Raw genomic sequence first — 16,085 nt, forward strand, 5'->3', positions numbered from 1 at the left:
CCCTTCAGCATCTGGCTTAAGCAATTGCAAGGCACATCTTAAAGCCATGAAGAACAATGCTTGAATTTCAATTGGATAGCCATAGACACCCTGAAATCATAAATTATAAAAATAACAAGTAAGAAATGGATAAATTAACCACTAGGAATAAAAGTCTCTGTTATTCACTTAAACTCATTCATTTTTTATTCAGTACTAGCATAAAAACAGATTACATCTCAAGTCTTGATTTTTACCCAGGATTGAAGTCATTGAGATGATATAAATCTACAGAGTTGGGAAAACATAGAAAAATGACACTATCCTATAATCAATGCCTATTTTCAAGACAGTAGATTATGTAATAAGTTCAGAAAACGCACCATTCTACGATCAATCATACAGCACCCATCAGCACATAGTAACGTCGGAAATGTATCAAACCCCTCGGACAAGCATAAACTCAGAATCAAACGCATACCCTTTTGACATTCAGGCCGCTCGGCCAAAGAAGAGTCTCCTGTAGATTTTGTGTATGCACGAAGTAATATAATCCACCAAAATCCAGAATCAACAGGAGCAACTCTGCCTATTGCACTTTCACCAAAATCTGCTATCAGGGTCTCGCGGTTTCTGACTGGATCATGGAATACCTTAAAACTAGCAGGCATTACTCCTTCTGCTAGCTGGAACCTATCAATCTTTTTCTCCCACGATTGAAGACGAAGAGTCTTTAAGATAAAGTTTTTAACAATGTCTGGTTCCCCATGCATCAAAAAAGCCAGAGCACTTGGGACAAAGTCTCTTACAAAAACCTAGGCACAAATATAATACCTCATATTAGGCCTCCATAGGAAACTCAAAAGGAATAGACAATTAAAATCACAGATAAAGCATGACAAAGGAAGTAAAAAGATTAAAATATAGGGATGTTATCCCTAGAACTATAAGTACAATCCATACAAAAATGTTATGAAATTATACCCAAAAATAAAAGGTAACAAAGACATGTTACCTGGTCATAATTAAGCTTCTCATCAGAATTGTCCAAGGCAGCAATTGTCCCAACTGGCTCACCACGAAAATGTACCAAGGAACGCCTCAATGCTTCCCAAGCTTCAGGCATTATTGAATGAGGGTCCAATGTCAGTGATCTTGGAGTATTAAGACCTGATTTTTGCAGAGGAGACAATACATTATCAACATGTTCTCCGAGGCGAGAAATGTTGTCAGCTTTGGTTGACGATTGACGCGGTGATAAGCCTATTGATAGTTCATTCATCGATCTTTCATCACATGATCTTTGTCTCTCTATGTTTGTAATCCTTGGCCTATCTAACACTTTAGAGAAATCAAATTCCTCAATTTCTGCCACAGTACATAGCGTGTCTGGACTTCTAAAACTTCCACTATCATTTTGATGAGACCAATCTGTTGGAGGGTAAGACATCTTCCAGCAAAATCTTAGCACTTGCAGTATTAGTGCTCAAAATCCTGCAGATAGGGTGTCCTATAGTTAATAATGCAGAAATAACATAAACGTAGACTGCGGCAATGAACTGCTTAATTCCTGGTTTAGTAACTCATGGTGTCATTAATGTAGGCCTAAAATCTTTGTATTTTTTGATACAACATTCTTTAAATCCAAAATTCCAATTGATGCTGGATTGGTCAAACATACAGGTTTTCCCGAAAATGACACCAGAAAATGACTATGAACACCAACCAAACCCCAACTTTCAAATTCAAGATCCCTAGCTACGTAACAAAAAAGTTTTGAAAGGGAAAATTCACGAAGAAACTTGGATTATGTTTCACTTTCTTTCTGTCTCCCTAAAGAAAGATTATTAAGGAAAAGAAAATGAGTAAACAGGCAAATTAATGAATTAACCAAAAAAAAAAAAAGAAATAACATGATTAGAAAAAAGAGGCAATGAATTGGTAGTAGTAATGCAAGTAAAGATATATCTATAGTATGATCCTAAAAATATGGCAATGAATGCAGAAATTAACAGCATTGTTAGCATGATTTGAATACAAGATTTACATATTAGGTAGGTAGATTGAAACACGTGTTCATGAAAGAAACGAAATGATGTTCATCGAAGAAGAAAGGATTGATAATGATAAACTAATTACCGAAACGAGAAGCATGAGAATGAGTGAAATGATTATTTTATGTTGCAATAATTGTTAATTAATACTCACAAGAAGGAGTGGATAGATAGATAGAAGAGAAAGAAGCAGCACGTGAAGAAGCACTCTCTTTCCTCGTGAATTGTGAATTGTGATTGTGATTGTGATTGTGATTTGTAAAAGAAAGAAAAAACAAAAGTGTACCTTTTTTGTTTTTATTGAATTTGAAAATGCAAATAGGTGACGTTTGTGTGTTGTACGAAGGGGTTGATATTTTGGTGCTAACAATAAAAATAACAGATAGCTACGTGCTTCAATCACTAACTCACTCCCTCACAATCACAAACATACTCAAATCACTCACTCTCACATTCACTAATTTTCTCATTAATTATTCAATCAATTAACTTACGCTACGTGTCAACTACAACACAGGCTGCTTCGGACTTGGGAAAATACAATGTGTATATATACTTTTTGGACTATCTCTTTACAATATTACAGTATTAGGCAATGTAAGATTTTGTTAAGATTCTTCAATTTCAAACAAATTTAGTGTTACACTTGATCCAACGGCAAGGAGGAGTATGCACGGAACGATGAGCTTGGGCCTCAAAATAATAAACTCGTGCATAGAAGAAAAGACGAATGATAATCAGCACTAGCTAGTATTAAAAGTTAAGCCCACAAACGGGATTTTGTTTCTCACTCTGCGTTTTAGTGAAAACAATGAGTCTCACTATATTGATATTGTCTGCAATTTACTCCCATTAGTTCCTTAATAGTCTAAGTGGTCTTCAATATAATAAAACGTATACGATATTGTTAGGTTGGACTTGAGTTCAAATTGATAGAGTGGAATTCAATAATTATTGTTTTTTTAGAGATTTGATTGTAATTTTATGTATTTTAAAACAATTGAATTACGACCTAGAGATTTTGACGGTAAAAAAAAAACTCCTATTATGTTTTATATTTTATGACATAAAATACATTTTAAAAAACTATATTTTTAATTTTACGAATGTGTATGATTTGTTAGATAAGTTGTAAACATTGTTTAGTGGTTGATTTACTCTCTTTGAAGTGACTATAATTAAGCACAATTAATGAACATATATATTTAAAGCATTCGAAATTAATTTTGCGGTGCTTGTGTCTTTAAATGGATTCAATCACAAAGGAAAAAGAAGAGTACAACAGAAGTTAGGTGCATTTATAGATACATTGTTTAAATTAATACTAATATAGAAGTATCTGTATATAAGAAAGAAACAACAGCAGCAAGAAGGTTATTATTGTAATGTGTGAAAGCTGAACCTTCCACCGGTAGAATATGAAAGTATGAAAAACATCAGCAAGAATGGTAAGAAAAAGAGGAAAAACTGAAAGTTGATGGCTGTGTTGTGTAGCTGAGTCATGAAGTGATTGTAATGTGAAAGACACAATAAGCTAACCACAATGCCAAATATCATTAGCAAATGGAGTGGAGGTGCAGAAACAGAGGACATTCTGGACCATTCTGGACCCTTAATTCTCTTCGACTGCACAAACTCCATTTTGCTTCACCTCTTTTTTGTCTTTCATTCATCTGCAAAAACATGGGTTAAAAAACTCTCTTACCAGACCACACTGGATTTATATTCTTTGTTTCTTGCTTTATGAGCTTCGTTACTTCTGGTGTTAGCTTGGTTTTCGCATATATTCTTTCAGTGTTCTTGTATTTTTTTGTCTTAATTACTTGTCCTACTTTTAAATTCAGGAATTTAGTCTCCACGTGGTATTATATTCTATAACTTCAAATCAATGTTGACATAAAATTATCAAAATTAAATCTCAATCTAAATCTACGTGGTGGGAAATTGTTTTTGAAAATTCAGGACTAAATGCTCATAATTTAAAATGAGATTATTAAAATTGAGATTTTATTAAAATAATATGATCAAAAATATACTTAGAAATATAGAGGGGACTAAAAATCGTGTGAAATTTTTCAAAAAAATGTTATTGTTACTATAGCCTTTAGATCCAGTTGAGTTATTTGTTGCGTGGATATATTATATTGGGTTGGGTTTGGCAATACGGTACCCTACACAACTTACAGTTACGGTCTTGAGAAATGTACCATGCACCCATTCACTTTAACTTCCCACCCCCCATTTCAAATAAAAATACCATTTTGTCCGTAAAAAAAATTAACCACTCCATTATTCACTCCATTTTTCGAAACTTCCAAAATTTTTAAACTTTCGAAATATAAAAAAGTGAATTTTTTTTGACATTTTCGAAACTTTTGATAAACACGAAAATTTCGAAATGTAATTTTTCAGAATATTTTGATATTTTCAAAACTTTTGATAAATCTAAAACTTTCGAAATGTATTTTTTCAGAATTGATCAAAAATTTCGAAACTTGTGATTAATTTGAAAGTTTCGAAACTTCAGAAATACAGAAAGTTTCAGAATTTTCGAAACTTTCGAAATAGGAAAATTTCAAAAAATTTCAGATTTGGAAATATTTGAAACTTTCCAAATTTTTAAAATGAAATCATTATTTCGAAAATTTGAAACTTCCGAAAAAGATCAAAATATTTAGAGTTTTCTATTTCGGAAGTTTTAAATATTTTGAAAGTTTTGAAAATTCTGAAAATTGCCATTTCGAATTTTTCAAAACTTTAGAATATTTTAAAATTTTGTTTCGTTAAAAGGATAAAATTGTATTTCTATAAAAATAGGGGGTGGGAAGTTAAAGTGAGGGGGTGCATGGTACATTTCTCTACGGTCTTAGTTTTTATTTTTTATTTTTTATTTTTAATGTAGCCTGAATTTTGTATGTAGTCCATACATAATAGCCTGAATTTTTAACGGACATATACGGGCGAGGCTAGAAAGCCATGAACAAATTTGGGCCGAAGTTTTAAGGACTATCGAGCATGTTCATATTGATTAGTTCCTTCTAATACTAAGACTATAAAAAATTTATATATCAACATTTAATGAAAATTTAAGATTTGTTTGGCAAATAGAAAAAACAATTTTATAATATTTGAGTCAACGGCTCTCTTTAGTAACTATTTTCTTATAAGCTTATAACTATTTTTTAAACTAAGTGTATAGTATTTTTTTATAAGCTACTTCAAATAGTGTTAAGATAATAGTTTATAGCATGTTAACTGTTTTTTACTTTTATTATCTTAATTGAAATTTTTTAAATATTAATAAAAAATATTTTGTACGTCATTTTATACTGTTCAATTAATTTAATTGTTAATTTTACTAAATAATTTAAATTAAACAACTAATTTATTAACTATCAATTAGATTATCCGTTGTCTTCTATTTTTACCAAACAATGCTTTATTATTTTATCATATCACTTTATTTTTTAAAAACCATTAACCTCAATATGTGATATATGAAAATATCGAATCCAAACTACCTCATCACTCCACTTTTTAACTATTACACCTTAATCACCAAACTATTTTTATATCCCTCTTACATCACCTCACTTTGATAGGAATGTTTGGAAATTAGTGGTATTGCATGTAATTTCTCATAGGATGCTTTTAAGTTGGACAAAAGGTATTACTATGTTATTATTATATAAAAAATACAATGTAGGAAATATATTTATTGTTAATTTTAAAATAAGAAATTAATATTGGTAAATAAGTAAATTGTTAAGATCATTGGGTGTGAAAAGATAATTACTGAGATAGAGCTAACTAGCATAACAATGAAAGAAGTGGATAACGGTGAAGTCAAATACTTTCATTGATCAAAACGACGGCATCATAGCTGTAAAGGGTGAACGAAACGACAACGATTTAGTTTGTTTTTACAAAAGTGAGGGTCAAACGTTCCTTCCCTTCTTTCACTCTGTTTCTGGTTTGAAATATTTCTGATCTATCTATATTGGCTCCATCAGAATTAGAATAAAATAAAAAGACCTAAACGAAGCAGATAGAAACCCTAGACCATATGGCGCTCGTCAACAAGTTTTTGACTTTCTCCTTCCTTCTCTTCCTCCTCGCTTTCCCTCTCCTCCAAGGTCTAGATCTCTTCCCCTATTCTCATACTTCAATCTCCTCTCTAATATCCAATATACATCGCCTACTAAATTATGCTATTTTTGGATTATGCATAATTGGATCTTTTTTCATATCAATTGTGATTATCTGTTTTTTTTTTTAATTTTTTTTTTCTCGTTTTAACTTTTGGGGTGGGGTTTGACCATGTTTTGGATCGCGGCTTATTAATTCGGTAACCTAATGGATTGTGATTGAGTGCTATATTACTTAGATTGGTTGTGTTGCTTTCTATTTACAATCAAATGCTTATGGTGCATGGATTCTACCGTAGTTTCTTTTTTTGTGTGTGGGAAAGGCAAACTCCTTATGCACCTTGTGTGTGTAACTGTAAGGGTCAGATTTAGTTTGAGAATAAACGGTTAATAAACTATGCAATCCTTCACTGATGGAAACCAATGAAACAGTGCACATAGAGTTTAGTACAACTTTAATGCTTAAAATGCAAATTAATATGGAAACAAATTTCATTTCTTTAGTCAACTAGAAAGTAGAAAGATAATTCCAAATCATTTAATTTGTTCCTTTTTTATTTATTTCAATTATCTGATTTTATTTTTGTTAAAATTCAATTCAATTTTTTTTTTTTTTTTGGGGTGGGGGTTTGAGTTTGACCTTCTTTGGTATTGCGAGTTATTAGAGTGCCGTGTTACTTTGATTGGTTCTGTTATTTTCAATATTCAGTTAGTGCTTATGATATGATGCATGGATTTTACAGTAATTTTTTTTTGTGGGTGAAGCAAGCCCTTATTGCACCTTGTGCCTCACTATTTTTCTTCATAAAATTTGATTTCCTCACTTCTCACAGACATAGACACTATGTCTCACAATTAGCTTTCCACACATGTTTTGATGTTTTATGTATATGGATGTCTTCTGTGAATGATCATCATTAAACGTGGTTCTTCTTCTTGCTAGTTGCTAGGTGTCAGTCAGAGTCCGATGAGGCGGTGGAGAATGCTGGTGAAGTGAGTGATATCGGCATTGTTGGTGACGAAACTGAAGATGTTCAAGACTTTGCTGATGGGAGCTTCACTTCTGCCCCAGGAATTGATACCATCTGTTTGTTCCCAAAGAATAGTGCAAAATGTAAAGATCTTTTTTGTATAAGATGAGGTTTGGTCTACAACTTATTATCCCCAAACAATCTTGGGTTAATTTTTTGTTGTTCATTTAATGCAGTGGTAAAAGGTGGTGAAGAGGCAGAGCTGCTTGTCGGTTTGAAAAATGACGGTAACCGACTATGCTTGTTACTATTATACAGCTACTATGCCTTTCATTTGTGTCTTGGGACAAACCTCTAAAACTCAACATTCCTTAGTGTTTGCAATTCCGTTATATTATTTTCTTGCATGTGTTGGAAGCCGTCAAAACTAAAAGAAATAGAATAATGTATTTGTTGCTTAACTTCGTTGTATGGATTGAAAACAGGGCAGTCGAGTTTGAATGTTGTTGCTATTAAGGCTAGCATTCACCTTCCATTCGATCACCATCTTCTTGTTCAAAACCTTACTGTTCAGGTACTAATTGGTTACCGAGTATCCAAATTAAATCTATTTATTTACGTTCAAGAATCGTTTCAGTTTTCAACCATATTACTTTTCATTAAAGCATACTTATCTGCTTCTATTTATGTTTGTTACCTGTAATATTCAATATAAATTTGATGCCTGTAATTTGGTTAAGCTCGAAAATAATGCGGTTGGTAATTGTTATTGTTTATGGTACACCTGCCTTGAAGTATTTGCTTTATTTGGGTTTGCAAAATTTTGAAGATAATTGTTTTACACATATACAAAGATATGCACGGTATTTTTCTTTGCATATTGTGTTTTGGAGCACAGGGTTTTTGTTTATTTAGTAGAAAAAGAAGTATAATACTACATGATTACTAGAGAGAAGTATGCACCAGGAGTGACGGTCAAATATTCTCAAGGACTGAAAAAGTTTAAAATTAAAACTAAAGAAACAGGGGAAACTGTTAATGCAGTTGGGATGGCCAATTCCTTGAGTTTTTATTTACCATCTATTGGCAAAGGATGTTTAGCATATTTGTGTATGAACCTCATAGATCTAACAATCCTTATGATCTGAGTGTTAAAAATGGGTATGAGGACGACTCTCTTGGTTTCATTCAGAGTCTCTACTTCTGTAGTATGTGATTTTATTAGATTTGATGATGCCCCTAACCATTTCATTACATAGATCTCCTAGTCTATTCGGGAGTGTGTAATGCAACTGCAATAAACCAATAACTCTGCCAAACTTATGATTAATATGTTGTCTCTGCATGCTTTTGCTATTTCTTGAGGGCGAATCAGTCGATTAGGGTTCCATGATAATATGGTACTATGTTATTGTTGTTACGATCTTTTTTAGCAAATAATATTGCATAATTTTGTTGTGTTATAATTGCAGGTTTTCAACAAAGGCTCTGTACCATCCTCAGCTCAGGCGGCTTTTGCATATATATTTTCTGTTAGCAAGTTCTTGCAGGTTTCTTTACTTTTTGCTAGGCTGATGCTTCAAATTTCTTAACGAAACACGTTCAGAAACCTCTTCTAATTTTATCATGCCTGACCATTTTCTTTTGTTGTGCAGCCTGGACCATTTGATCTTGTGGGCACCATTGTATATGAGATAGACCAACATCCATACCAAAACACCTTCTATAATGGCACTATTGAAGTTGTTGAGCCTGGTGTTTTACTCAGCATGGAATCTGTTTTTCTGTTTACTCTTGGAATTGCACTTCTTGTCCTACTTGGGCTATGGGTTAATGGTCAAATACAGAACTTATCAAAGGTAATACAGTGTTTTCTATCTTTTAAAAATATTTCCATTTACCACTTGAGTATTATTTGCATCCTCCTTCTGATTTATTATTTGCATATATGCGCATAAATATTTGCTCAGAAAACAAAAAGAGCTCCCAAGGTTGAAGTTGGTACTAAGACTACAGATGCTTCGATGGATGAATGGCTTCAGGTTTATACCTATGCTTTATTGTCTGACACTTATTTCTAAATATCTATGTCATATTCCTGTTTATGATGCTTGAGTTTTTTTTTCTTCTTCTTTTCATACTTTTGCCCAGAAACGGGCATCTAATTGTTGATGTGACCTTTACATCACTGATTTGTCGAAACTGCTTCTCTTACCCTGCATTCATATACAGGGAACTGCATATACCCAGTCTACGTCAAGCAAAACTAAGAAGAAGTAGACAAATAACTCTTCTCTAGTTCGCTCTGCCATGCAAGAACTTACCACGGAGTACAGAATCCTGTAATAGACTAGGTTGGAGAGACAACAAGCAAGAAGTTCTAAAATTTAGGTTGAAAAGACCCGCCTTTGTGTTGTATGTAGCTTATGAGAGCATTTTTACATTTGTTATTCCTCGCACTAAGTTAAACTTTATATCCAAGAAAATACTGACAGTGATCCGGATTAGTAACGATATCATACAACTTTGAACAGGCAGAGTTTTGTTAGATGATGTTAATTTTATCTGGATTTTGATAAATTTTCTGAGATTCCTCATTGCCATTAATTAATCTCTTATTTTACAGTTGTGGTGTTCTGTATATGCATATACCATGTAAACTGTCTTCTTTACCCACAATCCCACATGATGGTGCATGTATCCTTGCTTATTTTTTCCTTCACTCAAACTTCGATATAGCGAATCTTGTTCACTTGATTAGTTGATATTGCACTGCACATATGGCAACAGAGCGCACGATTTACTAAATTACAAGTAAAGCATTTGCTTTAGGCCCATAGGATATTGTTAACTGCTAATATTCTCAATATGGATTGTGGCATTTTTTGTGGACGGTTGGATTTCTTCAAGCAGAGATTTATCGGACATTGCATTTTGCCACATACAAAAAAGTGAAGATCAGTTATGCAAGAATTGCATAGTGCCGACCGAGAGCATATTGTGCATATAAAATGGGCTCCTTTATGTGATTCTGCATATTTGAAGCAGAATTTCTTTTTGAGAAAAGGATGTTATCGGTCAGAGAGGTTTTGGAATATAATTAAATAATTAGTAGTGACTACTCTTGATATGAAGGAAATAAATTCCTTCCGTAGGCAAGCCGAAGAACGTGAGGAAGATGCCCAGTGTTTGATTTGGCCCAAAACATCAAAATATAAAAGTTTGAGGTGCGGAGTTTTTACGCAAAGGACGACAAGTTAATGAATCGAATTTTTATCTACTAGATTTTAAAACATTTAAAATTCTAACAAGCTCTCACAACACTTGACATACCAAAGAACAATTAAAATCAATTATATTCACTCGACATACCAAAGAACAAGAATCGACTTAGACTGTTTTTTAATAAATAAATTGATTATAGAACAATTAAAATCAATTATATGTACTTTACTAATTTTGTTTTAGAATTTTAAATTTAACATAATTAACAAAGTATATGTATCTAATTTTAATTGATTATGAATGACACAAAACTTTAAAATACCAAAAAATTTAGTAACGCACTAAAAGTTATGCTTAAATGTCTAAACTTTTCAATATTTTGTATTCCTATGACACTTGTTAACTTGACATGCACATCAGAAGCTAAATAAAGAAAATACTAGTATAATACTTGGTTAGTTACTGAGGTGTTAATTTGTGTAAGCAAGTTAAAAATCTTGATGCGGTCTTATTGATTAGGCAATAATAGTATATATTGATTCCTTAGAATCAGATCCGCATTGAATCACTACTACTAATGGCAGTCAAATTGCAAAGTAAACTATAGTTAGTATATCACGACTATTACGTGTCCCCTATTTATACTCCAACAAACAAACTAACTAACTAACTCATGACTGAGTAATGCAAACTCAATTGCCATCATCTTCTTATTCTTCTCCAATAGGTAACTTTCAGTTCTCCGCGCCTTCTAAAATGTCTAACCCTAAAGTTTTCTTCGACATGACTGTCGGAGGCCAACCCGCCGGTCGTATTGTCATGGAGCTTTACTCCGACACTACTCCTCTAACCGCCGATAATTTCCGTGCACTCTGCACCGGCGAGAAAGGAACCGGTCGCAGCGGGAAGCCTCTCCACTACAAAGGCTCTTCCTTCCACCGCGTTATCCCTAACTTCATGTGTCAAGGAGGTGACTTCACCGCCGGAAACGGAACCGGCGGAGAGTCCATCTACGGGGCGAAATTCGCCGACGAGAATTTCATCAAGACGCACACCGGACCTGGTGTGCTTTCGATGGCGAATGCGGGTCCCGGTACGAACGGATCTCAGTTTTTCATATGCACGACGAAGACGGAGTGGCTTGATGGGAAGCACGTGGTTTTTGGTCAGGTGGTTGAGGGAATGGATGTTGTGAAGGAGATCGAGAAAGTGGGGTCCAGTTCTGGTAAGACCTCAAAGCCGGTGGTCATTGCTGACTGCGGCCAACTCTCTTAAACAACATACCATTGCATATGGATTGTGCGACGTTGAGTCTTCTTCTTCTTCTAAAAACCTATTTTCCTTTTCGGTTATTTTATGTTATGTCACTTCCGTTGTTTTCTGCGTTTAATTAAATCAATAATGACGATTGAATATCTCACTTCATTTCCTTCACATCTTTTAATCTATCTCTGTATGTTGATTATTGTTAGTTTTAATTATTTAAGGTGTACTACGTTTTGGGTTTGTTATTTAGTGTAGTAATTTCTTTTAGATGAAAGACTAATAAATTTAAGGTGTTCATCTAAGTTTCCAATTTGATTATAGAATGATAAATACACCACTGGACTTCTATTTTTGATAGTCTATTATAAATAACCCTCTAGAAACTAGTTTCTACTCATAATCTGAATTTGAAGTAGTTGAATCTAAATGGACCTTTTCATAAGTAGAAAGAAAAGTTATTTAATATTAAAGATTTACTTTGTATAAAAAATAAGAGGATCGAAAATAAGAGGAGATGGTTAAAAATTTCATATTGAAATGAAAAAGTGATGAATAAATATATGAATGAAAGAACTTATAAATTTATTGTCGTGAAATTACTCATATCACGACTTCATTATCATCTAAACTCTTATAAATTTTTTAACGATCATTTATATGACCCCATAACGACTCAAACTCATAAATTTCTTAATGATTCATTTATACGACTTCATCATAATCCAAACTCTTGTAAATTTCTTAATGATTCATTGGACTCCCATCATGATCCAAACTCTCATAAAAAAAGTTACTCATCTAGATTATTTCTATAAAATTAAGATATTTAGGATGTTATAATCGTCTATAATTTAAATTTTCATTACTTTTAAATAATGAATTCGAATTCAAATCAATATTGAGAGATATTTATATTTAATGTTCAATGTACTTCACATAAAATTACTTTTAATAAAAAACACTTATAGAGAAAAAAAAAGTTTTAACACTTGTTGATCTATTCATGTTATCATATTGATAATTACAAGGGAATTCAAATCTATTTGAAGATGGTTGTAAAGTAGTCATTTTGAGCAATAATAATTTCTCCCATTTTTTTTATGAAAGAAATTCAGAGTGAATGTCATTTTAAGAAATACTAATTTCTCCCTTTTTTTTTTTTATGAAAGAAATTTATGGTGGGTAGATGATGTATGCAATTTATTAACCCAATAATTATCTTTTAACATTAGACCAAACGATTAAAATTAACTATTTGTCCCTCAACCATTTTTTAAAAATAAAATGAACCAAGTACTTTCTCAAGCTATAGCTAACGTACCCCTTTTGTTTGTCAGGTGTCTAAAAATTAACAACTCTGTATTGAAATCATGTCTTTGGAGTTAGGTAGTCTTAGTTGCCACTTATCAACCTCTAACTGTAAGAGCCGATTTCATTACATAATCTTCATCCATCCAGCTGCATTTTTCTAGCAGAACATATGCAACAATATTTGAAGTGTGGAACTAATAAATCATGGCATTGACATGTGATGTGTGGTTGGAAAGGAGAAAATATTTCCACAAATGGACGCTACTTCTGTTATTTTTCTGACTCTCGATTTATTTTCACAGCATTAAATAATTGGTCTCTCTCAACTCTACCTTGACGGCTATCTAATACCCATTCACACAGCCACAGCCACAGCCACGCCCACCGCACGTCTCCGACATTTGCATCCTAACAAATATTCAGAATGTTTATCTTACTTATGGAAACACTTTTTATATCAAATAATGCAAATGAAACGTAACTAATATGTACAAATAATAAAAATATTTTTTTTACATTTTAATTGTTTGGTTTAAACGTTTTTAAGTGTTTTTTTAAAAAAAAATATAATTTTGTTCCTCTTATTTTTAAACTTATAATTTTTTGTCTCTCTAATTTAAAATAATTTAAAATAATTTAAAATTTTGATCTTCTATTTTAAAATTTATAATTTTTTGTCTCACTATTTTACTTTTTTCTTATATTTATGTCATCTTACCTACTATATACGTCATTTTAATTTTTTTTTTAATAATTAATTATTATTTTTATAATATTTAATAGCTAAAAAAATTAAAATAACAATAAAATTAAGATAAGATGTAAATTATGAAAATAACAATAAATTTGAAAAAATGTTAATAAATAAATTATTAAAATAACATGCTCCTAAATAAGATAAGTTGTATGTGTCAAATACTAATCAATATAATTCAACAAAAAACTAATGTTCTCAATACAATACAAAAATAACTTGAAAGACAATTTTATTGTTACGTCAAAATTTGATTTTGTGATGGACATTCATGGTATTTAGAAAAAAAGTGGATTGAAAATTGATATGACCAATTATTTGAGACAATATTTTTTATAAATAGGTAAATTATTTTGAGATAAAATAGATAAATTTTTAGACGGAGAGTATTATTTTCTAGATTCTTTTCTCAGTGAAAATGTGAATTTTTCTACACTGCCCTACCAGCATTAATGAATATAAGGTACTAGTACTGTTTTTACATTGACTTTTTTTCAAATTTAAATAGTAAGTATGTACTTTTCTTTCAAAATTTATAAATATATATCAAAATAAGTTATTTTTTTTGCAATTATGAAAATAGATACTCTTATAATTGTAAAAATATATAACATTGTATCAATAAAATTGGATGTAATAGAAGAAGTTAATTTATCACAACTCTACAACATGACAACGTATGTTCACATTTAGTGTTTGTATTCGAATAAAATTATCTCCAATTGAGCGAATATACGATTTAATCAAAACAATATACCGAATTAAATTTGATAGTTTAATTTCATTCCCTTATTATGAGCTGCAGAGCATTAAAAGCGGCAGTTGAGAGTTAGGAGTGTGCATCTGTTTGTGGTTAATTCGCTTTTTAGCTGATTTGCATTCAACTATTTATTTATTTATATATTTAAGTGTTCATTCATCACATCACACTCATTGCATACAACACAACACAACACAACTCCATTTCTCTATCTGTTTTTTTCATTTGCCAAGTGTACTCTTCCTAAACAAAACATTTCATGGACTTGCCGGAGAAACTCTTCATTGCAGCATGTCTCATTCTTTCAATGACCATTGATGGAACAAATGCAGATACTATGGTCACTGGTACTGTCATTTGTGACCAATGCAAAGATGGACACAGATCCCTTTTCGATTTTCCTGTTAATGGTGAGATCTATGCTCTTCAACATTATTTTTGTTTCCTGTATGGTTTCAACTTGCATTACTAATATAATATAGAACTGGTCCATTAGTACAAAACATTGTGTTCATGTTTTTTTTACTAGATAATAATTACTTAGGAATATGCTGCTAATATTGATGGTCAGATGTATATGCGGCTATCCTTGTTAAGTTATGAACGACCATATTTGTTTCTCTACTAGAGAAATCAGCGTACGAGTTCTTAAAATAAAGACTAAACAAAACTTTGCAATATTTTAAAACAACATCAAACTCAGATAAAATAACTGATAAAGAACGAAAACTATCTACCACAAATTTGACATTCAACTTAAAAATAATCTTCTTAACATTTAGCTTCATTATCCACAAACAAGCTTAATTTAAATACAAAAAACCTCCCTTTCATACACGGTTAATCAGGGTAAGGGACAAAGAATTTTAGCAGCTACAAAAGCTTAATTCTCATTCCTCAAACATAATCAATGCCAACATTATTTTGGTCTATGAAAAGAATATTATATTTAAGAAAACTAGAAGGCAATTTTGACAAAACATTATGTTATTACATCTAACTTAACCTTGTGAAAAAGAAACACTTTGTTGTTGTGTCTATTGTGATGGACAATTACTTTTTCACATACTCACATGTTATGAGGTGAAAGTGCAAGAACTATTATTTTTGGCCTCATAAGTGACTTTTGTTTTGTCTTAGCTAGCTTAGTTTTTTCAATCTCTCAATAAATGGAGTTAGGACAGTTGGCCAGCTGGTTATTATGTTCAATAAATGTTGTTATAATTCGGTCACATTCTATTTATTAATTTCATACATACCTAGTAGTATGTTGATTAGATTTACTGTAATAACTATTATTGACCAAAGTTAATGCCTTATACTAACCACACCCTGTTGATGGGTGCAGGTGCAAAAGTAACTCTGTCATGTACGGACAGCAATGGACAAACGACAATGTCAAGAGAAGAAACAACAAATTGGTTTGGAAGCTATACAATGAGGTTTGATGGTGCACCAGACTTAGGTGGTTGTTATGCTCGTGTAACAGGAAGTAATGAACAAGGATCAATGAGTTGTGGTGAAGGTGCTGGTCCTGCACAAAATCCTAGACTCATGTTTAGGTTTTTTGAAATGGAGATGTATGCTGTGGATCCTCTCCTTGCGCAGCCTGCTGAA

At 32.0% G+C, this 16,085-nt stretch overlaps 4 protein-coding genes across 4 annotated transcripts in view; 3 read left to right on the plus strand and 1 right to left on the minus strand.

Annotated features, from left to right (window-relative positions):
- The window catches only part of LOC101500758 (probable alkaline/neutral invertase B), a 4,889-nt gene extending 2,640 nt beyond the window's left edge, over positions 1-2,249 (minus strand). The window contains exons 1-4 of the mRNA XM_073368679.1: positions 2,119-2,249; positions 995-1,473; positions 363-794; positions 2-90 (exon numbers count right to left, since the gene is read on the minus strand). Of these exons, the coding sequence (XP_073224780.1) occupies positions 2-90; positions 363-794; positions 995-1,429 (956 nt within the window). The 5' untranslated portion in view covers positions 1,430-1,473; positions 2,119-2,249. The remainder of the gene's footprint in view (position 1; positions 91-362; positions 795-994; positions 1,474-2,118) is intronic.
- Positions 2,250-5,898: 3,649 nt separating this feature from the next.
- LOC101500446 (translocon-associated protein subunit alpha) lies at positions 5,899-9,777 on the plus strand. The gene is made up of 8 exons (XM_004500686.4): positions 5,899-6,169; positions 7,125-7,295; positions 7,389-7,439; positions 7,638-7,726; positions 8,625-8,702; positions 8,808-9,011; positions 9,123-9,194; positions 9,385-9,777. The coding sequence occupies exons 1-8, from the start codon at positions 6,100-6,102 to the stop codon at positions 9,430-9,432; spliced, it is 783 nt and encodes a 260-aa protein (XP_004500743.1). The 5' UTR covers positions 5,899-6,099; the 3' UTR covers positions 9,433-9,777.
- Positions 9,778-11,028: 1,251 nt separating this feature from the next.
- Positions 11,029-11,811, plus strand: LOC101500116 (peptidyl-prolyl cis-trans isomerase). Its single transcript, XM_004500685.3, has one exon. The coding sequence runs from the start codon at positions 11,062-11,064 to the stop codon at positions 11,650-11,652; it is 591 nt and encodes a 196-aa protein (XP_004500742.1). The 5' UTR covers positions 11,029-11,061; the 3' UTR covers positions 11,653-11,811.
- A 2,799-nt stretch (positions 11,812-14,610) lies between these two features.
- LOC101499795 (uncharacterized) overlaps positions 14,611-16,085 on the plus strand; it is a 3,695-nt gene continuing 2,220 nt past the window's right edge. The window contains exons 1-2 of the mRNA XM_004500684.4: positions 14,611-14,878; positions 15,817-16,078. Of these exons, the coding sequence (XP_004500741.1) occupies positions 14,728-14,878; positions 15,817-16,078 (413 nt within the window). The 5' untranslated portion in view covers positions 14,611-14,727. The remainder of the gene's footprint in view (positions 14,879-15,816; positions 16,079-16,085) is intronic.

This window comes from Cicer arietinum, chromosome 5, assembly GCF_000331145.2.
Source record: "Cicer arietinum cultivar CDC Frontier isolate Library 1 chromosome 5, Cicar.CDCFrontier_v2.0, whole genome shotgun sequence".
NCBI lineage: Eukaryota > Viridiplantae > Streptophyta > Magnoliopsida > Fabales > Fabaceae > Cicer > Cicer arietinum.